The sequence below is a fragment of the Syzygium oleosum genome, unplaced genomic scaffold (assembly GCF_021117445.2).
Source record: "Syzygium oleosum isolate NSW1041296 unplaced genomic scaffold, Sole_v2.1 Sole_v2.54, whole genome shotgun sequence".
Taxonomy (NCBI): Eukaryota; Viridiplantae; Streptophyta; class Magnoliopsida; order Myrtales; family Myrtaceae; genus Syzygium; species Syzygium oleosum.
Window position 1 is genome coordinate 1,344,251 of NW_026607538.1, and position 22,245 is coordinate 1,366,495.

At 40.1% G+C, this 22,245-nt stretch overlaps 3 protein-coding genes across 5 annotated transcripts; 1 reads left to right on the top strand and 2 right to left on the bottom strand.

Moving 5' to 3' along the window:
- Positions 1-2,506: 2,506 nt before the first annotated feature.
- On the bottom strand, positions 2,507-6,104 carry LOC115686358 (probable purine permease 4). Its single transcript, XM_030611627.2, has one exon. It carries the CDS (start codon positions 4,163-4,165, stop codon positions 2,939-2,941), a length of 1,227 nt encoding a protein of 408 aa, XP_030467487.1. The 5' UTR covers positions 4,166-6,104; the 3' UTR covers positions 2,507-2,938.
- Positions 6,105-6,307: 203 nt separating this feature from the next.
- Positions 6,308-14,876, bottom strand: LOC115686359 (actin-related protein 2/3 complex subunit 2A). Of its 2 annotated transcripts, XM_030611628.2 has the most exons (10): positions 14,715-14,875; positions 13,181-13,247; positions 12,850-13,057; positions 8,784-8,953; positions 8,402-8,479; positions 8,087-8,219; positions 7,918-8,009; positions 7,388-7,444; positions 6,620-6,691; positions 6,308-6,538 (listed from the first exon to the last, which is right to left on the bottom strand). In XM_030611628.2, exons 1-10 carry the CDS (start codon positions 14,774-14,776, stop codon positions 6,503-6,505), a joined length of 975 nt encoding a protein of 324 aa, XP_030467488.1. In that variant the 5' UTR covers positions 14,777-14,875; the 3' UTR covers positions 6,308-6,502. The 2 variants fall into 2 exon arrangements, 1 of the variants encoding a protein (XP_030467488.1); XR_008815595.1 differs by lacking the exon at positions 6,308-6,538 and having other exon boundaries at positions 6,639-6,691; positions 8,101-8,219; positions 14,715-14,876.
- A 985-nt stretch (positions 14,877-15,861) lies between these two features.
- On the top strand, positions 15,862-20,323 carry LOC115686357 (membrane-bound transcription factor site-2 protease homolog). 2 transcript variants are annotated; one of them, XM_030611625.2, is made up of 10 exons: positions 15,862-16,068; positions 16,218-16,283; positions 16,375-16,441; positions 16,541-16,627; positions 16,713-16,816; positions 17,928-18,075; positions 18,167-18,247; positions 18,347-18,808; positions 18,906-19,229; positions 19,759-20,323. In XM_030611625.2, exons 1-10 carry the CDS (start codon positions 15,896-15,898, stop codon positions 19,918-19,920), a joined length of 1,674 nt encoding a protein of 557 aa, XP_030467485.1. In that variant the 5' UTR covers positions 15,862-15,895; the 3' UTR covers positions 19,921-20,323. The 2 variants fall into 2 exon arrangements, with proteins under 2 accessions (XP_030467485.1, XP_056163493.1); XM_056307518.1 differs by lacking the exon at positions 18,167-18,247.
- The last annotated feature ends 1,922 nt before the right edge of the window (positions 20,324-22,245 follow it).

Below are 22,245 nucleotides of genomic sequence, written 5' to 3' on the forward strand. Positions count from 1 at the left end.
CTAGTACTATGCATTGAAAGGCCATAAGTAGAATTCTTAGTTACATAAAAATAACAGAAGATTATGGTCTATTTTATGAAAGACAACTAGTAGTACTAGAAGGATATTCAGATGCTAGTTGGAAAACTAGCACAATCGACAAAAAGTCAACATCTGGATGGGTTTTCTTGCTTGCAAATGGTGTAGTCTCTTGGGCATCAAAGAAGCAAACATGTATTTCGACCGAAAAAAAGAAGAAGCAAACATGTATAGCTTATTCAACAATGTATTTTGAATTTATAGCACGATCGACAGCCTATAAAAAGGCTTAATGACTACAAAATTTGCTATTTGATATAAAGTTGTGGCCACAACCAATATCAGCAATATCTTTATATTGTGATAGTGAGTCAACAATGTCTAAAGCATATAGTAAACTATACAGTGAAAAATCTAGACATATTAGTTTGCGACATGAGTATGTTTGACAATTAATTAATGATAGAATTATTTCAATAATTTATATTCGAACAAATAATAACTTGGCCAATTCATTCACTATGGGACTCTCGGGAGGTTTAGTTAGTAGTACTGCCAAAGGAATAGTTCTTTAGCCAAATGATAGTAGTTAAGCATAGTGAAAACCCAACTATACAATTTCTAACAAAAGTTTCAAAATTCAATGGGTAACAACAAGTTATTGTATCTTGACAATGATCGAGTACTAGGGCACAAGGTTAGTACTCATGGAAAGTTAGGAGCATGAGTGTAAGAAAGCAGTCTTAAGCACTATTTGTTTCGCAGAAAATGAATGATTTGGAAAAAAAATTCCTAAAAATGATCGTTTATATCGCTCACAATAACAAAAAAAAAATTCATCATCCACGGAATATTGAGGCAATTCATTATTTATTGCCTAATTATTTCAAGCAATATAAGTCATCATTTTTAGGAAAATATTTTCCAAATAATTTATTTTCCGTGAAACAAAAGAAGCCCTAATGAAGTCCCGATTTTAGCAAGGCAAGGCTAAGATAATAAGTTAGGAACTTCAACTATATGACCATAAGAAGTGGTGCCACTTCTAACAAAAGCTAGATGAACTTTTGTAAATATTCATGATCTAGGAGGAAGCACAAGGCCATAAAAGTTCTAAGGCACAGTAAATTTCTAATTGAATGTGTGTAAACTCATATGTGTGATAATTCAATTAACAAATGAAATCATGGTTCAAAATTTTATTTACCACTTATTTCATTATTGGAATTATTTACATTAGTTGAAGATTCAAATCTTAATTGATACCTTAATGTATGTATGGATTTATGTAAATTAGTACAAATAACAAACTAAGTAGATGATTGTTGAAATAGTTTTTTATCTATCCATAATTAAGAAAAGAGATTGAATTGGACATGAAAAAAAGTGATTGTTAGATATGAAATGAGATGTTATTGACATGAAGAGAAGTGATGGTTGATTATGAAAAGTGGTGATGGTATCTGTCTATAAATATGACCAAATCACACATTGTTCAAAACAACAACAACTTTATCTTCTTCACAAAATTTTCTCTTCTTCTCTTTTCTCACACTAGTTTGATAACACATTCAATGTGAAATTTCAATAGGAAAATTGAGTAATTGCTGAGCTTCTTTCATTTATATCCCGGAGGTATATTTGTTTTAAACCCGATAGCAACAATAGCGGCGACATATAATACTTGAGATAGTGATCATCATTATGCATTAAAGCATCAAAGAACAATAAACTATTGCTCGTATCTTTATCATCAATCAAATTTTCCCAACATTATTCATTCTTATTCATCATTTTTTTCTGTTCTTATTCATTTCTCCTTTAGTCTTGCTTGCACGAGAAGCATACATAAGTTAATCGATAAGATACATAAGCTGATTTAAGATTCTCTATCACCTTTGGAAATAAGAGACAAAGATTAGTAGATAAAACACATATGTTTAATTTGATTGGTTACATTAGTTTTATAGGTCACCCATCAAGAAGATCTGTAAGATAATTAAGATACTCATTCAAAAATTTAATCGATAAGATACCTGAAAAGATGATGATGTGCTTTAATCTTGTGATTGCCTTTGTGAAGAATAAGATAAACATAAAGAGATTCTTTCAAAAGTCAAAAGTTAATCGGGACGGAGCATCGAAGGATGGATTATTTACATTAGCTGTGGGAACAAGATGATATGCTGTCAAAACTTATCCATACGAAAATGACATTGTGCTTTGATTTGATGATATATGGGTCAAACCCAGTTCATGAAAAGTTACTCAGTTTGTAGTTAGACGGATGTTAACGTATTGGCCGCCCACATTAATGCATAAACCACTTAAAAAGAACCTTCTTTTATAGCCAAGGCATTTAATGAGAGGGATAAGAACTTAGGCTGTAAAAGAGGGGAGGGTGTTACTGTTCATTTCCTTCTTCTGCAGGCTGAGTAGATGGAAAGGTGGTCTGCTCCAATTAATACAAAGGTAAACTTGGGTGAGCAAACGCACATCACTCCTCACTTTTTTTTCCTTCGCAATTGCTTTGCCAAGTCATAAAGGTGTCTCCTCGTGATGTAGTGCATCGAGTTTGTCATCATCTGAGAAGTTGTTTGGGACTGGCAATAATATTTTCACAGGCTGATGGAAAGAGGATCGTCACAGGGCACTGGAAGTGGAGGGGGAAACTGTTCGGAACTGGTGATTGAGGCGAGGGCAAGCGATGACAAGCATGCACTGGAAACGCTCACTTTGACATTTTGCAAGTTTTATTATGGTGGCCACAAAGATCATAAGCCTATTGACATGCTAGCTAATTATCCCTCAATTCAGTCCCCGGCTAATACCCGCACTGCTAATTACATTTTACCTAGCATTGGCGCAAAACAGTCACGGATCGACCTCATAGAGGGGGATAATACAACATTTGGTTTCACTAAACGCTGCCGCCGGATGCGACGTCCGGCGTCCGAGCCAAAGAAGCCATCTCCATGGCTTGACCAAGACAGTTACTAGGACTAGTGCTAGCAGTAGTAACGCTGGGCTTGTTTTCTGTTCCTTGGCGTTTGGTGTTCATCATGTGCATGCCATACACGTAGGAGCAGAAACCCCACATACACAGCACTGTGGACACGATCTTCACGCCCCCGAAGTCGTCCTGGTAGACCACCACCCCGGCCAACACGTTCAACGCCAGCAGCGCCGTCATGCACACCCCGCCGGTTAGCGACGACGTCATGAACACCATCCCCGCCGTCCCCATGAAGCACATCTGCCAGCACACCACGGTCATCGCCACCGTCGCGCAGTAAACCCTAGCCCCCCTGTCGAACACCCTCTCCCCCTCTCGCTTCATCTCCGCAAAACCACCATCTGCCACCATCCCCACCGTCGCTAGCGCTGTCGCCGCGATCTCCATCACCAGCTGCATTTCGATCACCATCGCATAGCAATACACTTTCTTGTATATCTTCTCCATGACGGGGAGATATAGTGCAAACAAGAGCCCGGCGCCTACGGTGGAGAGGAACCCTATGAAATACTTGGCCCGGGTCAGGCCTGGTGGCCGGTCGCGGCTCTCCGACAAGGCCAGGAGGACCGAGCTCAAGGTCAGGAGGATGACGCAATTGAGGTTAGAGAAGGTGATCTTTTGCTTGACGATGAGGACAGAGAGAATGAGATTGAACAAGAGTTGTGTGGAGAGGAGGAGCGAAGAAGTGGAGACGGGGAGGTAGGAGGTGCCCCAGGAGAAGAGGAGGTTGTTGATGCCGAGCATGAGGCCGACGAAGACGGACATGACCCAGAGCTTTCGGGTGAAGTGAGTGAATGGTCGTCTCTGGGTGCGCTTGAGGAAGTAAGGGACGTAAATAAAAGGGACTAGGAGAGGGAAGCCAGCACACTGAACCCATGTCGACACCCAACGGCTCGAGCCCTTGTGGATGAAGTAGTACTTGGCGAGGAGGCTGGACGAGACCGAGCCGACGAAGAGGCACAGCGCGCTGATCACCAGGAGAGGCACATAACCGTTGCCGGTCTTGTGCGGGCGGCCCTCGGAGGCGGCAAGCGAGAGCACCGACGAGTGTTCTTGCTTATGATCGGGAGTTTCCATGTCGTTGAGGGTCGGAGAGTGGTGGTGGTGATTGGGAGAGCTTCCTGGTTGCATTGAAACTGGGTTGAACACCCAGGAGACTCTCTGTAAGATCTTGGGGATGAATATGGTTAAAGAAACACAAATAATTTCTGTTTCACCTGGTTGTTTCAAGGATCTTAAATACCGTGCTTTTTGGCTCTCTCGCCTGAAAATTGTCAGGTACTCCCGACCTACGTAGGCCCACTTCCGACTACCCAGAGCTTTACGTAAGGCACCAGATTGTTTTCCTAAAAAGATCGCTCTAAAAATCGAATTGTTATGGAAAGGAGGAATGCCCAGTTGAGCATTGAAAGCCGTAGATGATTAGGGACCGGGTAAAGCATTTTAATTTTTTCCCTGTTCAAATGAAAGAACAGGATCTGCTTTATTCAAATCAAAATGCAAACGATAATTTGAACTGGGGTTGTCTTTTTTAACAGGGATGGTAGGTGCACTTAGGGGGAAGTGGAGGGGAGTAAATGACCTCCCATTGATTACTCTCACTTCATCCCTGTCCGGTGAAATAAAAATCCGAGGCAAAGAAAGGAAAATGGGCTGGAAAAAGGGACAATTAATGAGTTCCTCGTCTGAGATAACCTTTCGAGAAACAGGAGTTTCCCGAATATAGGATTCGACAGAGCTGGGAAGATCACAGTAAAATGAGAAATGGCAAAAGAGGGGTCAATTACTGCACCCCGCAGATTCATGGAAACAGCACAGGAACAGACCAGAACGTAGCCGAGATACAAATGGCAGAGAGACAGAGAGACAGAGAGAGAGCATTCTTGGAACGGCTATTATGACCGCTTCCACGTGTCCTACACTACTCCTACCAACGTGAGAGGCAGTTCTGGTTTTGGTTGGCATCGCATTGCACGGCACATGAGTTTCCTGAACATAGGAGCCTGTAAAATTTCGGGTTACTTCCCCTTTTTCAATCTTTCATCTCCCACCTCCTGGGACAGGGGACTGTTCCTAGAATCGACTGGGAATTCATAGACAGAAAACTACGCTCCACCGGTCTCTCTAGTTTGTGCTCCACGCTTGTTTCCAAGGACCTCAGTACTCGATCCGGATTATCGCGGATAGACACTCGCCTTGACCGACAGAATGATTCTTGAGGACTGTAGAAAGGGAATGATTGCGAATGGACATCCCCATGTTTGATTGTCAGTCACAGAACTACCCACGCACGGAAGATGCCGAGGGTTCAACGATTTGATAGACGTCCAACAGTTCTTTTTAACAGTCCTTGACCTATCTCGAATATCATGTCATCAGTTGAGGTTGTATGTAACTGCTGTTTTCGCATTTAGCTGGACGGACATTAGAAATCATGAATAAAGTGGAGGAAGTAGTGTAGGTGATCGCTGGGTTGGAAGCGTAAGAGTCGTGACGTGATACTTAAGCACGTAAACTAAAGCAAAACAAGAAAGTCCTCTGCTTTAAGAGGATGTAATGCATTGATAATGTGCATCTACTCACGAACAGGCTATTATGGATAAAAAGAGGTAAAGTCTCAAAAGACCAGCGACAAGAACGATAAATACGAAATTGGCTTTAGAACAAGCTTAGAAAAATCTAAATTCAGGCATGAGAATTAGGGGGAATGCATAACTGATCTCATATTTCACTATCACTTTGTTGATAACAATTGCTTGATGTAGTTTAAGGTTCAAGGTTGCTGGATTGACACCATGTTGATTGTGCATAAAACTGTTAATTCAAGTCGAATAGAGAAGCATTTTCATACAAAGGTTCCCGCCACGCAACCAATAAACCAGCTTCGTTATGATCCCATATGACCCAGATTTTGCAATTTGAACAGAGAAACCACCCCAGCAACAAAAGCAATGGAATCACAAACAGCTGCAATGTTCCTACATGCAGATAGGCTATGCCTCAATTACCAAAAGGTCAGATAAGGACTTCATCCCCCACAAAGCCAATATAGAACCAGCAACCCTCAAATAGTCCAGTGAACAAACCTACAAGCTCCCCAACCATGAACAACCAACCAAAAATTATACTTAATCTTATTGCCACATTTGGCTAATTTACCCTGATTAGAAGCGTATAGAAGTGTTTCAATAGTGACAAAAATATGCCAAGCAATACCGGACAAAAATAGGGCTACTGGTCTATTTCTTTTGTTAAGTAAAGAGAATCAACTGGTTAACAGTATTGAAAGGGAATTGAAATGCAAACAATATAAGTACATAATAGCAACCAACTCCAAAGATTTTTCTCTATCTAATATGATACAACTGTTTACAATATTTGGCATGTACATGCAGACAGTTACCAAAGAAATGGTCTTCTGGTGGTTCAGATGCACATCATCTTGAATTTCAATCCAGAATCTTAACTTCATGAATGGGAATTAGCATGTGCCTCTTTAAGGCTCTGGAAAATAATAGGATTCATTTAATGGTATAAATATACACTCTTTTTGGTAAAACAAAAAAACAAGAAATTTAGACTAACCAGTCGTTTGAAGGATCTGTTATTTGCTAGATTCTTGGATTTTTCAACATCAGGTTTGGCACGGTCCAAGGCCTGGCAAAACAATGTCTACTATGAGTAACAATCACATCAAATTATGCTTCCAGGATATACCGTGATCACTACTATCCAAACTCTAAGAAATGAATTAGCATGTCAAAAGCAATGAAGATGCAGCTCAAGAACTACTAGCAGCAACACTGCTTTCTTTTAACCGTTCCATTACAGGAAGAGAGATATTGTCAATACAAGGAAAGAGACTATGGCCACATTATAGTGCATACAATCCTCACAAAACCAGTAGTAGTTGTGTTCCATGGAAAGTCCTTAAAGTTGTCTGCAAACATAGCAGAAGAACCCAAATGGGCAGCTCGCTCTCTCTCTCTCTCTCTCTCTCTCTCTCTCAAGCATCTCTAAGGTAGCAAAATCCAAGGGATCAGAATTTCCACAGGGCATCTCTTAGGTAGAATAATCCAAGGGGATCAGAATTTCCACAGGGCACCCAATACTTAAAGTCAAAGATAAAAGATTGTATCCTCCCTCTTTGAATATGAACTTTATCATAAAATATTTTATCGTTACATTTGACATTAGAACCTAGAGGTGACATTGTATTGACAAACTGTCCAACTGGAATACCCATAGAACTTGGGAATAGCTTAAAACTGCAAACTGAATAGATTCGTATTAAACTAAAACCTTTTGAAAGGAAAGCTAATTAAAAAGAATCATCAAGTAGAAGAACATTACCTGTATCAATGACTCCACACGACGCCGCATACGGGTATGCATAAAGCCCTCTGAGCACTTGAATACATAACAAAGATATTGCAATGAAACGAATCAAACATCAGTTGATCATGTCAAATAATTTAGAAAAGGTAACTTAAAAATAAAGGCCTATACCTACACCATTTCTCAATTCTAGTGCAACTTTCGAATCTTATTATGGGAACTAAAACAATAGGTAAATCAGACCTAACCTCCTTGAGTTTGTTGTCACTAATTCTATGAAAAGCTACATTGTTGGACATTTTCTAAGGTTTTGATTGGCTGCATGGATATGGGATGCACAAATATTCAGGCCAATAGAGACTCAATCAGCTTATGGAAGATACAGTTGATTAAGTCTGTTAAAATAGGCTTTACATTGATTCAATTAAGAAGTTCTGTTGAAATATGAGGCACAGTGCAGCACAAATTAACGACATAGACAGACAAAGGTTATTTGAAGCCCTTATTTAAGTATACAAATCAGCATGTTTTTAAATGTTACTCACCTTAACATGATAGCTAACGTAGGCATGAAAAGTTGATAGACTTGAAACTGTACGGTCCAATTTTTTGCCTTCTACATGCCGAGGGAAAATGACTGCATTGCAGTACTTGTTATTATGTAATCAGTCAAAGGAATACGATCGGAAGAAACAAAAAATTATCAGTAATTACCAAAAGAAACAAACCCAGCATTTGCTGATAATGCTTCTGCAGGGGCTTTCTTTAGTTCCAAAGGAGGAGAAGAGGACCACAAACAAGGAGGTGCATTGTTAAGACCAGCAGTTCGCCTTGCTTGCACGAACTCCTGTGTAATTGTGATACAAGAGGTAAGGGCATTTAAACAAGCAACGGGATGTATTCCTATATCAGTGATGCCCGAGAAATGCAAGAGGAAAACCTGACTCTGCTAGCTCACTTGTCAATGAGAATGTCCTATGCATATAATGAGACAGCATAAGCTGGTACACTCAAAAAAGCTTGCAATACCTGAAGGAAAGATGTTGCGAGAACAGTATCTATGGAGTCCTTAAATCTCATTGGAAACACAACAATTACCTTCTCCATCTGAAAAATGACGTAAAAGAATCAACTGGCTAACCTTTAAACAAGTAAAACAAAAGACACCCATCTATTTAGCACCAAAGCTTTATTAGTAATTGCAAGAAGATTGACTTTCCAATGATGAGATTAACTAGATATAGCCGGGAGCATAAGATGGAAGAACAAGCAGGGAAAGAGATCGAAAGGGAAGAGGAAACAACATCTGCACTTGAAGATTAGTGCAGAGTCTAAGGTGTGAAAAGCATCATTGAAAAACAATTCAGACACAATATTGTATCTAATTAACAACTGAACATTGGAAGTGTACCTGCGGAATGACAAAAAATGACTCATTTGGCCGATGGACTAGGGCCACAAGTCGATCCATATCAGAAGAAATTGTCTTAGAGGTAAGATGCTTCAGTAATGCTCGCAACGGCGCACCTAATACTATTTCCCGGACAGATGCAATCTTAACCAGGAGAGCTTGTCTACGCTCTGCAGGATTATACAATAATAAGTGAAAGAAATATGCATTCAATGAAGCAACAATACTTCAAGCTCTGCCAACGAATAAACATGGAAGTTTGTCATCTTCCAAAGAAACAAATTAACTATAATTTTGACAACAGAAGATAAATCTGTTTAATGCAATGAGAAAAGGATGCTAGCTACTCAATGCATTTAAAGTAGTATATATTGAAATTAAAATCCATTATGCATACTGTAGTTTCTAAAAAGATGCTCTTCATGGTGATTTTCATGCAACAATGGGAAAATTATATTGCATAAAAGTGCCACAAACCAGGAAACAATGGAGATCATCTTAAAAGAAAAGGTCCCCACCCCTTACACCTACTTGACTCAATGTAGAAGTTGCATTAAGTAAAAATCTCATTGAACCCAGAGTCCAGATCCCCAATCTACACCAAAAAGACACTATGGGCGCGTTTGGTAACGCTTCTGTTTCTCTATTTTTCTGTTCTTCTGTTCCCTGGAACAAAAAAAGAACAGAAATCCGTTTGGTAACGCATTTTATTTTTCTATTTCCTGGAATAGAAAAGTGGCCAAGAAATAGATTTGGAGCAGAAATAAGAAGTAGAAAAAATCTACTTCTTTGTTCCTAGAAATAGAAATAGAAATAGAAAGGTCCGGTCCTCAAGTCGCGACCTCAGCTCCTCCTCCATCCTCCGTCGTCTGCAAACCGTCTCAAAGCACCGGTCCGGTCCATTCTCAGCGGAAATAATAAAAAAATTATAAAAAATTAAAAAATTCCAAAAATTCATAAAAATCAGAAAAATTCCCAGAAAATCCATAAAAATCAGAAAAACTCAGAAAACCCATAAAAATTTGCAAAATTCCGAAATTGAAAAAATTTAAAAAAATTCATACAAAGCTTTCTGGAAAATAAAAAGAGACAAATTTCGGGAAAGTAAAAAGTTTTAATAAACTTTTCCCAAAAAAAAAATAAAAAATAAAAAATTCACATAATGGCTTAGAATAAATTAAAAAATTCCGAAAATTCATAAAAATTAGAAAAATTTCAGAAAAATCCCATTAAAAATTAGAAAATTAAAAAATTCCCAAAATTCATATAAATCAAAAAAATTCTCAGAAAATCCATAAAAATCAGAAAAACTCAGAAAACCCTTAAATATTTGCAAAATTCCGAAATTGAAAAAATTAAAAAAATTTCATAAAAAATTTTCGGAAAAATAAGAAGAAACAGATTTAGGGAAAGTAAAAAATTTTAATAAATTTTACCCCAAAAAAATATAAAAAAATTCACATAATGGCTTAGAATACCTGTGGCCACCCACTTTGAGTGAAATTTAAATTTTTGAGGTGCCCAAGTGGTATTTTTGAAGATTCCTTAGTTTAGGGATTAAAAGGGGTTTTGAACCCCTAAAAAGGATTAGACAAACCAATAAATCATGCTTATTGATTTTTTTCACTTATAACTTGTACTTATAGTTAAATAAAAGATATAGATTTGAATGCAAAAAATTGGGAATAGAAATTTTGTATAGTTACCAAACGCATTTCTGTTATTTTTCTATTCCAGGAATAGAAATTTTGTGCAGTTACCAAACACATTTCTGTTCTAGAAATAGAAATTTTGTACAGTTACCAAACACATTATTTTGCTCAGAAACTCTTCCAGGAAATAGAAATAGAAAAAACTATTTCTGAAAAGAAATTGTTCCCAGAAATAGAAACGTTACCATACGCACCCTATAGTGCTCGAGTTATCATCATTTAACATGACGGAGAAAATAACTCGATCATGCTCCTAATGAATCATCTTCACCACTGTAAATGTGAGGGAAATTCATAATACTCCTTTGGATAGCTTAATTGAGTAAATATCATGATTTTGTATGAGATCTCATCTTTGTACTAGCCTGCTTATGCAAATAAATTTTCTTAGAAGGAATTGGGTACAAAACCATACAGTTGGTGATAACGTCACTACAGCTTAAATAGGCAAGGTAGCAACACATAGGACACAGAAGAAAACAAAATGCTAAAAGGTTTAGGACCAACTGCATGGTAGTGGCTTTCCTGGAATATCAGAAACCTCAAAAGCCTAAATATATGTGTATGCACATATAAAGGCACCGCAAAGTTAGACAACTAGTATAGACATGGTGCATTTGTGTATGACTTCATTAGTCAAGACAGCAGAATGCACAACCTGAAAAATCGTTTCTCACTAAATGAAATTGAATCACAACCAAGAAAGCACTCTTCAATAGCATGAAAATTCAAAATAGGAAGAGGAAAATGTCTTATTTGTCTGATAAGAAAATGTGTCTCATCTATGCAGGACAGGGAACAATATTATATCATTAATCAAATTCCCAGCATGCAAACTGCTCTCTTTTGTAAAGTGTCACACTAGGCTGGGTGCCATTACAAGGGTAGGGGATAAAAAAGTCAATATACACTCTGAACTTGTGGTGGATTGAACAACTTCATGGAAACAAATGCAAATGTCAATATGTAGATTCTTTATCCTCCAATTGAATTTTATCAACAGGTTAGCACACGCTAGGTGCCTCTCCAATGCAACTTAATATACTTTCAGAGGGCTAAGAAAGAGAGAAATGCAAGATGGTTCTAGATTATAAGGATCGAGGTCCAGATGCGCTAAAATTCAATCTCTAGTTCAATGTTAGTGGCAGATGAAACTCTTTGGTCCTTGAAGTTTGAAGGCTCGCAATACTCTGACATTAAACTGTCTTCTTAACCCAAAGATGTTTCTGAATGCAGCCTCTTAGGCTCTTAACCTCGCAGAGTACTTATTGGGATGATAGAACATAAATTTGTAAGGGGTTAGAGTTGAGTGTCTTTACTTGGAGGCTAATACAGATTCAGGATTTGGGTGATGAGATTTGGTAAGAAAAGACAGCCTTAACTGAAATCAAAATAAAGTCATCAGCTTCACAATGAAGATACCACATATCAATCCTAGAGCTCCCCAAGCCTCACAAATCAGGAGAATAGAGCATGCGCAGGCATGCATGCACAGATGCAAGATAAATCTATTCATACACTAGCACGGGAAGCGACAGTTATTCTAATTGTGACAATGAAGAGAACCCCCGTCCAGTAGTATAAAAGAAACAAATGAAAGATCCTCTTCCTGCTAAACTTCAGTCAAATTTGAATCCCAAACTATCAAAAGGACAATAATGTATGCACGCATGCGGGCACATGCAAATCAGGAGTCCAACGAAGAGTCATTCACTGATACAACAATTGGTCTCCAGCAAAACAAAAAACTACTGGGAGATTTCTGTTGGCACTCAAAAGAAAAAGGTCGTAAAAAACCAGCTCCGGTCATAAATGACATTGTAATATGCGACCAGTTCATTTAAAAACTCGGTCCGGCAAAATCCATCGATGATCGTTCTATTTAGCTGGTGACACCTATATTTTTGCCCAATTAAATCCCCCAAGGGCCACTCGCAGGGAGGTCGCGACATTAAACCACAAAATTCTTTAATGTCCTTGCCTCAACAATACTTGGGGTCCTTCTCTCATTCAGTTTGTCTTCACTTTATATTGGTGTTGTGGGCAAACATCGAGTTAATTATTGAAACTTAATCCCACCACCAAACGCCATAATATTTGTGTACCGTTAGCAAATCTGTGATAACTTTATGATGAACCCACCCATTAATGGTATTGACTAAGCCACAAAGTTCATCTACTTTGGCGAGCTCTATTGTACAAACTCCCCAAAAATAAGGGTAGATATAATTCAACTGTTAAACAGCAAAAGTATCATCCATGCAAGTATCCGTTTTAAAGAAAAGAGCTGACGATGAATGTTGCATCATATCCATAGCAAGCTATGATGACCTTAAGAAAGAAACTTGCTGAACCTTCATCTGGAGGAAATTTCAAAAAATTTAGCTTCAGTGTGAGATTAAAGCCATCCCTAGGGGGATCAAGAATTTGAACAACACCAGCATATGCAGCTTTTACAGCTTCAATGGCTCCAGAAGGAAGTCCACCAGGAAAATCGGTTTCTGGAGGTGGGGTGGGTAATGAAAGCGATAGCAGCAGGAGATGTGGATTCTTCATTGAGACCTACAAAATGCTCCAACTAAGGCAAGGATATCCACTATTTACATTATGAATTATAACAAAAGAACTAAATCTATCAGCTAATTTTACTTATATTTCTTTTCATTAGCAGATTTTACAAATTACCTGGAGATGATATCGGATGTCATCAAACTCAACCCAGTGATAATCAAGTTCAACTCCTTTCTCAAGACTACAAAATGAAAGAACGAACAAATCAAGGTCATAAGTAACGAACACAAGAACCAAAAAAGCTGTAATAATATGTACGTTTTAATTGATAAAGGAAGGACTATAGTTCATTCTACATCGTAAAATCAAAACATTAGAAGTATAAAAAAATTGACTATATAGTATATTTTAAAAATCTCATACGATTAGGGGTCAATTGAAATTTGCCTCTTAGAAACTGGGAAGTTTCTCCCTTTATCCCCAGTCTATTCATCTTTTTATAGCTCATTTCCTACATTAGCAAAAAATCATACTTGTTGCCAACAGAAAAATAAACCAAATCAGTTGCCAGACCTCATATTATCCCGTTATTCTCGCTTGAAGTTTGATTGATCCAAAAAAAAACAAAAAAATGGGCATAGCTAACTTTGAGGAGTGTCCAATGATTTGTTAATGTGCAATTTCGTTTCTATTCCCCTCTCAATCCCTAAGTTCATCTAACATTTGCTTGTGAAAGTGTGAAAAACAGGAGAGTATAAATCAGAAGCCAAGATCATCTCTTGAAGTTTGCCCTATGAAAATGGGCATGTGTCAATCACATATGATCCCAGCACAAACCGTTAGTCTGCTATCTCAACATATATCTGGAGTCTATCGAAGAGCTGCGCGTGTTAAACTAGAAAAACAGAAACAAAGAGCGAAAGGGTATCCAAACTAAGACGGGCCTAATGCAATCACAACAGAAACCGCCAATCTATTTCTGAATGGATTTTAGATCAGCCGCGTGCATCCTCTCATGGCATAACACTCTGTTCAATATCAGATCTTCAGTGAGATCAAAGCAAACACAAATAATCTTCCCTCGAAGTCTCCATCCATCCACACTTTGCAGGCCTTTTCCCAGCCCCTCTCAAATCCGAATGTCCCTCATAGGATCGCATCTTCTCGCGGAAATGTATAAACGCCGCAATATAGTCCATGCATATACCCCTTCAACTAGCGCCCCTCATCATATCATGCACCGCAGGCTACGCCAACTTTCCCCCTCGAACAAGAGCTCTGTCCTAGTCCTACCTTCATTCGACCGCCCCGTGCATCTACCGAAACACTCCCGCCTGCCTCCACCGCACTCGTTTCGCGGGCACAACCCTCGGTGCACGACGCGCATCGGCATTCGACGGAGGCCTCATCGCACGTCCTATCGTGCCGCGCGCTCTGGAGTCTAAGACGGCATGATCCCACAAATACGCACATCTCCGCCGTTTCTCCACCGGACTCGGCACGCCGCGCTCCAACCCCGGCCCAATCGACGGGGAACCTCGGAGCAAAAATCACAGAGCGCGCCGCGCAGCCGAAGAGATGGACGAACGGCCGGAACGGCGAACGGGAGGCACCGGCCGAGAGGATCAAACGCAATCGCGCGGAGACAGCGCGGGGACGGGGGGAAGGCGAGGAGGGAGAGGGAGAAGGAGGAAGCGAATGGGCGTACTTGTGGAGACGATTGAGCAAGGTCTGGTGCAGGAATCTGGAGTGGGACTGAAGCAGTATCATCGCCGGAGATCCGATCGCCGGAGAACCGATCCGATCGCCCCCTCTCTCTCTCTCTCTCTCGCCTTCCGACGTCGGACGTGCGTGCGACTCCTTCTACTTCGCCCACCTGCACAAGCCTTCTTCGAGCTCCGGTTTTTGTCCCCGCTTTTTTGCCTTTTCGTATTTTTTATATTTTTTTACAGCTTCTTCGTGAGAATGAACACACGGAAGTGAATTTGTATTTTATCTATAGAATAAAACCTTTTGTTCGAATTGAAAACAATAAAGGTATAAATAGGTTGTTTCTTTCGTAGAAAATAAATTATTTAAAAAATATTTTTCGAAAAAATGTTATATCGTATCTCTTACGAAATGAATGAACGAAAAATATTTCTATTATCGATGGAGATGTTTAGAAATAAAGTATTGTGATGAAAAATATTTTTCATTAGTTAATTATTTCAAAAAATACGAGGAATTATTTTTTTGAAAAATATTTCTCAAACAATTCATTTTTCACTGAACAAACGAAGACCAAATATTCTTTCACAAATTTGCTTTCGCAAATCTACCGTACCCATGTTACATATGCCTTTCATTGACAACCACAACAAAACAGAAAATCTAAACATACTAAATTTTCGTAAGCAGTAAAGGCGTGGACATAAACTTGAGAAATGATTGGTTCGATTTTATCACAACAAATATCATGCATACTGAATTATTCACGTGTTCGCCTTTTCATACATTTTTATCGCTTCATATTCATTTAAAGACGTGGTAATTCCGATTCTCTCGGAAATCTTCACGCCAAGCCAACCCTATCCCAATTCAAATTTTAACCGAGTCCAACTCGATCGGGATCCAAAACAGCCGGCACCCGAAAAATCTAAAAGTATGATAGCCAAGTGATCGCTCCATTATAAGACTAATGTCGATAAATATTATTAATAATATGTAATTTCGCTACGTTGTGTATCATGCAATAGTGTCAATTTGTAAATAACACAGTTTGATTATGATTATGATCCGTATAAAAAATTAAAATGGTAAGAAACAAAACCCTTTTGCTTTCTCTATCGGAACCGGGCGTCGGTGCTGGTAGCTCGCCGCTTTCGTGAGTGATGACGAGGTAAGAGAATGGGACGAGGAAGACGATCCAGAAGGTTCGGGATCGGAACGACGGAGAGGCATGGCGGCGGCGGCGGTGCCGGGTTGTTGCCCCTTGTCCGGCCCACGTCCCCCACGCCCGCCGCTCATCGTCGTCTCCACAGCAGCAGCAGCAGCAGCAGCAGCGCCTCCTGTTCCTGTTGGTACTTATACTCTCTCTATCTATCTCTATCGAGCATGAATTCTGCCATGGTAGGAAGGATGGGCATGATTGGCTTCGGCCCTCACATGGGTCGTAACGTTTTTCTTCTTTCTTGGTCTCTCTCGATACCATTCATGTTGCTGATATCAGGTACTGCGATTTCAAAATCTATGCCCTGAACGAGCCGCTTCTTCATCTTGGCCGAAGATACTCCAGGTTCTCTCCTTTTGTTCGTCGTCTCGGGTTGTTCTGCTCGTTGGGTGGGTTGAGGCTTTCTCTGGTACATGATGCTGCCTGGAATGTGCAGGCATTTTCGGCTATGGTTTTCCATCGGCGTTGGATTCGCCGTCGCGTCATTGCTTGGCATTGCTCTGGTCTGTTCTGAACCTTCTGTTTCGGTTATTATCGTGCTACGAGTTGTGGGGTAACTTTGCTAATGCCGGTGTCTCGCCTTGAATTCGGTGGTTGGCCAGGGTCTCCTTTACGAGTTAGCTCGGTCGTTGCATGTTCTCCACTGCAAAGTGGAGCTCAGCAGCCTACTGTTTGGATTTTCTCCCATGGTTGAGTTGCTCTGTTCAGCTCTAATTTCATTTGGCTTATGATGAACAGCTCGAGTGAAAGAGTAACATGAAATATGCTTTCCAGGTTTCTGATATGACCGTCTCCCTTGCTGATGCTGGATATATTTTCCTATCGACCTTGATATCCGTGTCCTGTCATGAATTCGGGCATGCTGTCGCTGCTGCAAGGTCAGCTCCTGAAGTTGATCCTTAAACTTGTCGATGTCTCTTCATCAGTGAATCATGTTGTAGGTGCTAGTTGCAAAATCTTCGTAAATACAGATAAAACCATTGTAGGCCCCAGAGGATCATAAGCCAAAAATTCTTAGTAACTACACCAAGTAGTCCAAACATTTGTGACTCTATCAAGTGGAATCTTGTTCCAGATACTTCAGTACAGAGATAACTGAAAGTTATTATGGTCAGACAATGTTTATATTCATAAACTCATCGAGTCTTGGACATGAATAGAGTACCATAATAAGACTTTGCTATCCTTAATGGAATCTGTACAGTTTTCGCGTGTTAGCTCGAGAATCTTGTGCACGTTGACAGTTAAAAGGTAGCAAGTTTACTTGAGGTCAAGGACTTGTCAGGTGCCAGTTTCTGGGGTACTAAACCTGGTCTGAACATCATCAACCCACCTTCCCACCTTATGCAGCAAAAATAGTAGAGCATGTAAAATTGCTTGGTCGGGTCACTGCATGAGAAGAAAGTTCCAAGCGTGAGGGGTTACCAGCTGACAGTAGCCAAGAACCTTTTGTGAATGTTGACTTCGTTTGGTTACAAGGCATGGTCACATTTAACAATTGAATTGGGAGAGGGAGGGAGGGAGGGAGGGAGTGAGTAATGTAGTAGTGCTAGACTGCCTCTACCTTTATCTTCGCCATTACCTTTATTGAGAATCAAATTTGTTAATTTGAAAAGGCAAAGAGAGAACTGGTCATATATTGGTTCTTATATATATACTATTGTACTGATGTTAAAACTGTGCAGCCTTCATGGACTGAAGTAACCATTGTTGTTATGCAATAAAATAATCGATTTCTTGAATTTTAAATTTCACTATGGGTATTACGTTGTGGTTTGTAAATAAACAACAATGATAAGGATGCACTATGTTGATTGACATTACTAATTTGAGTTCTGGTTCTGGTATGTAATTGTCTTTAGAAGTCAGTTATCTCATATTGAGTGCCTGACTTGGCCAAATTGGTTGTACCTAGCAGTTCTTTTCCTTAAATTCATGAAACTCTAGGTTCTCATGACATTCTATAGGCACCTGTTCAATGGAAAGCAGCGAGGGTATACAAGCAGAATATGTTGCCATTTTTGTAGCGGTATTGTTTCCTGGTGCCCTGGTGGCCTTTGATTATGAGCTCCTGCAGGCAGTGCCAAAATTTTCAGCTCTTCGCATATACTGTGCTGGTATATGGCATAATGCCGTGGTAATATAGAAACTTCTATATTTGAGTACACAAATCTCACTCTACCAACTTCTTTTACTTCAAAAACTCACATCCATTTTCTTCTATCCAGATATGTGCGATCTGTGGATTGACATTGCTACTTTTACCATGGATCCTTTTGCCCATGTACATACATGGTGAAAACCCTATGGTAGATGCATTATCTTTTCGCATGTTTGTTTCAAGTTATCTGGTGTGCTCTTTTCTGCTGATCATCTCCTTAACGGTATTTGCTTGCAACGTGGAATAGGTTTTGGACGTGCCTAATTCCTCGCCTCTCTATGGTTACCTATCTCCTCATGACATGATCTTGTCAGTGGATGGCATACCCATTCACAGTCCACAAGAGTGGGTGGATCTGACTGCTTTGATTGATGGAGTTGCATTTCCAGAATCAAACTATACTAAACAGAACAGAGATGTTAGGGAAGGCAATGGTGAGAAGGGATATTGCGTCCCCAATGTTTTAATAGAAGGAAGCGAGAAGATTCAATTGGTAGATAACATATCAACTTGTCCTTACGACTTTAGCAGCTTTACTAGGACTCCTTGCTCAGAAACAAGTTTGTTATATGACCACCCTGGAGACAGTGCTGCAATTAGAAGAGATCGCACATACTGCTTGAACTCACAGGAAATTGTCAAGCTTAAAAAGTGCGGCACTGGGTGGCTCAAAGCTGTCACCAATGGAAGCAGCTGCATTTGTTCAGAGGTTTCTTTTCAATATAAATTGTCCTGCAGTTCTTGGTATATGAGGTCTCATTTTTGGAGTACATAACTGCAGCTTAAAACTTGTATAATGCCTGCAGGATGAATCATGCTTAGCTCCAATACACGACCCAGGTTCAACATGGATTGAGATCTCGTATGCAAGCCCCTATTCTAAAGAATGCTTGCAATCCATTAGAAAATTAGATCCCAGTTCTCAGACTTCTCTATCTACAGAACCAAACTGCAGTGGAAGTTTTGTTTATGTCGGTGACTTGATCTCCTTGGCACAGTCAGTTTGGTTAACAGCATATCAACCGCGCTGGGCATTTGGAATTGGCACATATCTCCCACATGTCCTGGAAAAGATTGTGACATGCACCTTCCATGTCTCTCTAATGCTAGCTATTGTCAATGGTTTACCAGTAAGTTAACATTTACATTGTCAAGCATTTATTTTATTTACTATCTCGTGAGGAGATGGGCTCATAGCGCTCATGTTGAAAGTACTCTGTTTTCTTTACTTCACATTTCCAAATTATGGATACTCTCAACTGATTCGGGCAAATTATTTAAAAAAAGAAAAAGAACTTTGGGTAGATGAGTTGCTATGCGAACCGGATATTTTCCAAAGCAGTTACCTCGGGTGGACGCATGAACTCCTCTGAAGTTTTTGAAACAATAGGAAAATTGCAAAAGAACCTCCTCGACTTGAGGCTGATTGCAAGTTACTTCTTATCCCTTCAATTTTGCATTTATGCTGATCTTTAGGACTGTTGCAGTTATTATAAGTTTCTCCCTCAATCATCAATCGGTTGCAGTTGCCAAATTTTTTTTTTCCAATTTATGGTTTTATCCATGATTGAAGTTTGTATGGTGGGCGGTTAACACGCAAGCACTTGCAAATACCCAAATAGATTTTGTGTTCTGATCATGGCAGTATATGTTTACTAGGTATTCCTATTGGATGGAGAATCCATATTGGAAGCAGGTCTTTGCTACAGTGGTTTGCTGAGGCCAAGGGAAAGAGAAAGAGTTCTCCGAGTAATCCTCTGGACTGGAACGGTGATGTCTATCATTGCCCTGTTGAGGATGGTTCACACAGCCTTTCTTTGAGCTACAGATGTTACATATGTATCGAGAACTTAGGTTTCATTTTTTTGCGCAAAACATATGGACTTTGCTCAGAGACTCTCAATTAGGTAGTACCTTTTGTTTATTTTTTTGATTTTTTTTGTCAATTATACACGATGCTAGCCTTCCTCATGCTGTGATTTAGACTCGTTACTGTCAATTGTAGATACTCTGGCAGTGAGAACCCTACACAAGAATGTGATACCTTGAGGGAGCAATCCGGTGAGAAAACTCATGTATGTTTCTGATTTAGGAGGACCTTTTAACTTATTCTTAGGACGGACTGGTTGAAGGGCCAAACTAGCTAGTGGACCACATTTTTTTGGCTAACGTAATGTAGAGATATGAAATGAAACCCTGCTCGCTAGTGGAGCACATTTGTTAAGTCCTTCAGATGCAGAGTTGTTTGTCGAGGATATGAATTATGTTTTTTTTTCCTTGGGTTGTTCGAGCTTGGAGACTCAGCACATTACCTGTGTTCCTTATGCATGCGGCTACATAACATGCTTATTCTCAGTGCATGTCATTTCGTGGGGAGCAGTACAATTTTGGAAACTGATCTTCTGTTCAAGCGATTTTATTAGATAGTGGATACTGATGGATTTAGGGAGGGACGGTGGTGAATTTTGGGAGACAATGAACAGATGGCTAAGGAAGGAAATTGTGGTGTGCTATCAAAGGTCGTCAAATTGGCGGAGCCAGTATAAGAAGGTCTTTGAATCAAAGAGGTATGTGAAGATGTCGCGGAACTAAAAGATGGAAATTTGTTGTGAATAAGGAATGCCGGCATCGGATTGGGAATGTCAAAACACTTGGTTGCAGACCTTATTTAAGATTTCAAAAGGTTTATGCCATTCTCAAGCGAACCATCGCAGGTCACACGTTTGTCTAGGGGAATTTACTAGTGAGCTTCTATTCTTCAGAGTTTCTTATAAAAAAGAAGAAGAAAGGGTTGCTCTTTTCCCTGTAGATGCATGAGATTAAGGGCGTTGCTGATGCCGGCATCTTGGGCCTCTTAAACAACAAGCAATTGCAGCTCTTTAGGCGAACTGATTAGAGCACGAGTAGCATGTTGGAAATGGACTGGGTTAAGGCCCAACGCAAGGTCCCACAAGCTCACTGAACACAGCAAAATTCTCTTGTGAAGCGGATATCATCCAACTATTGGCAGGAAAGGAGAGATTTTGTCGCGATGCTTCACGTGAAAAGACTCAAGTCATGTACATTCAAGCATGCCAATACGCATCAAAGTTAAGAAGGAAGTTTATGGCAGGAGGGTTTTTGCTGTATGATCTGGGACGATTCAGTTCAGCCCAAAAACAAAGAACTAACTTCACCTAATAGCCGTTGTGGTGGGCATGCTCCCAATCACACCCTCCAGGAGGAGACCCAAAACTCATGCCGCGCACACCTTTTGCGTAAGCGCGCAAAAGACTCCTTTTTCCAGCTTCATAACGGCATGTTAGCACGCGTGACGCCTATTATTATAGGGGAAACCCCGCCTAATCACCCGAGAATCGGGCAATGGTTAGGAGGGAGCGCCGTTTTGACTATCGGTGCCTGTGGTATTGTTATCGTCGTTTCTGTTGCGGGTCACGGGCAACCACACACAATAAATGACCAGGAAGGCATCCCCGACCGGACAAGCCGGTAACATTCGGGATTCATGCAAAGGTCGCTGTCAACGTCATTGTACAATGCACATTGACTGAAAGGGCAAAGAGTTTTTGGATGGCCAAGTTTATACACACATAAAGAAAAGACACAGAAAAAGAAGGGAACCAAACTCTGTTACGAGTCTTGAGAATAAGGGCGGGCGGGGGGATGATGGGGGGGCTGTGCGTCCACATGGAGTGCTCGCATTTGCAGAGCCCCATGTGAACCACGTCCTTCTCTCTCTTCTCTCTCTACCCGTTAAAGAAAGACTGAAGGCGTCCAAAGATGGCGATTTTCATTTCTTTTAGGTGAAGGAGAGACCATGGGTGGTTACGGAGTCGCCATCGCTACTGGCTTGTATCGGACCAACCAGCACCCGATCTCCATTGTCGGTACCAGGTTCTGGTTTGGTTCGGTTCGGCCTTATTGAGTTTCGCCACCAGTTATTGCTAAGGATTAAGATTTGAAAATATATAGTAGGGAAGGAAAATAGCAGTTTAGGCAAATTCGAACTCAAACTCTTATACCATGTAAAACTTTGTGAGACCACAGTCAGCAGCACTATAAGTTTGAACTGACATTCAAATATTATGAGAATTCATCACTACTGGTTTGTTTCAGATCAACCGGCATCTGATCTTCACTGTCGGT

Coding starts and splice junctions, on each gene's coding strand:
- LOC115686358 (XM_030611627.2), bottom strand. CDS start 4,165: ATGCAACCAGGAAGCTCTCCCAATCACCACCACCACTCTCCGACCCTC.
- LOC115686359 (XM_030611628.2), bottom strand. CDS start 14,776: ATGATACTGCTTCAGTCCCACTCCAGATTCCTGCACCAGACCTTGCTC. Junction 8,220..8,401: donor TCGCAACATCTTTCCTTCAG/GTATTGCAAGCT, acceptor ACAATTACACAG/GAGTTCGTGCAAGCAAGGCG. Junction 7,445..7,917: donor ACGTTAGCTATCATGTTAAG/GTGAGTAACATT, acceptor TATGTATTCAAG/TGCTCAGAGGGCTTTATGCA.
- LOC115686357 (XM_030611625.2), top strand. CDS start 15,896: ATGGGACGAGGAAGACGATCCAGAAGGTTCGGGATCGGAACGACGGAG. Junction 18,076..18,166: donor GTATATGGCATAATGCCGTG/GTAATATAGAAA, acceptor TCTTCTATCCAG/ATATGTGCGATCTGTGGATT. Junction 18,809..18,905: donor GCAGCTGCATTTGTTCAGAG/GTTTCTTTTCAA, acceptor TAATGCCTGCAG/GATGAATCATGCTTAGCTCC.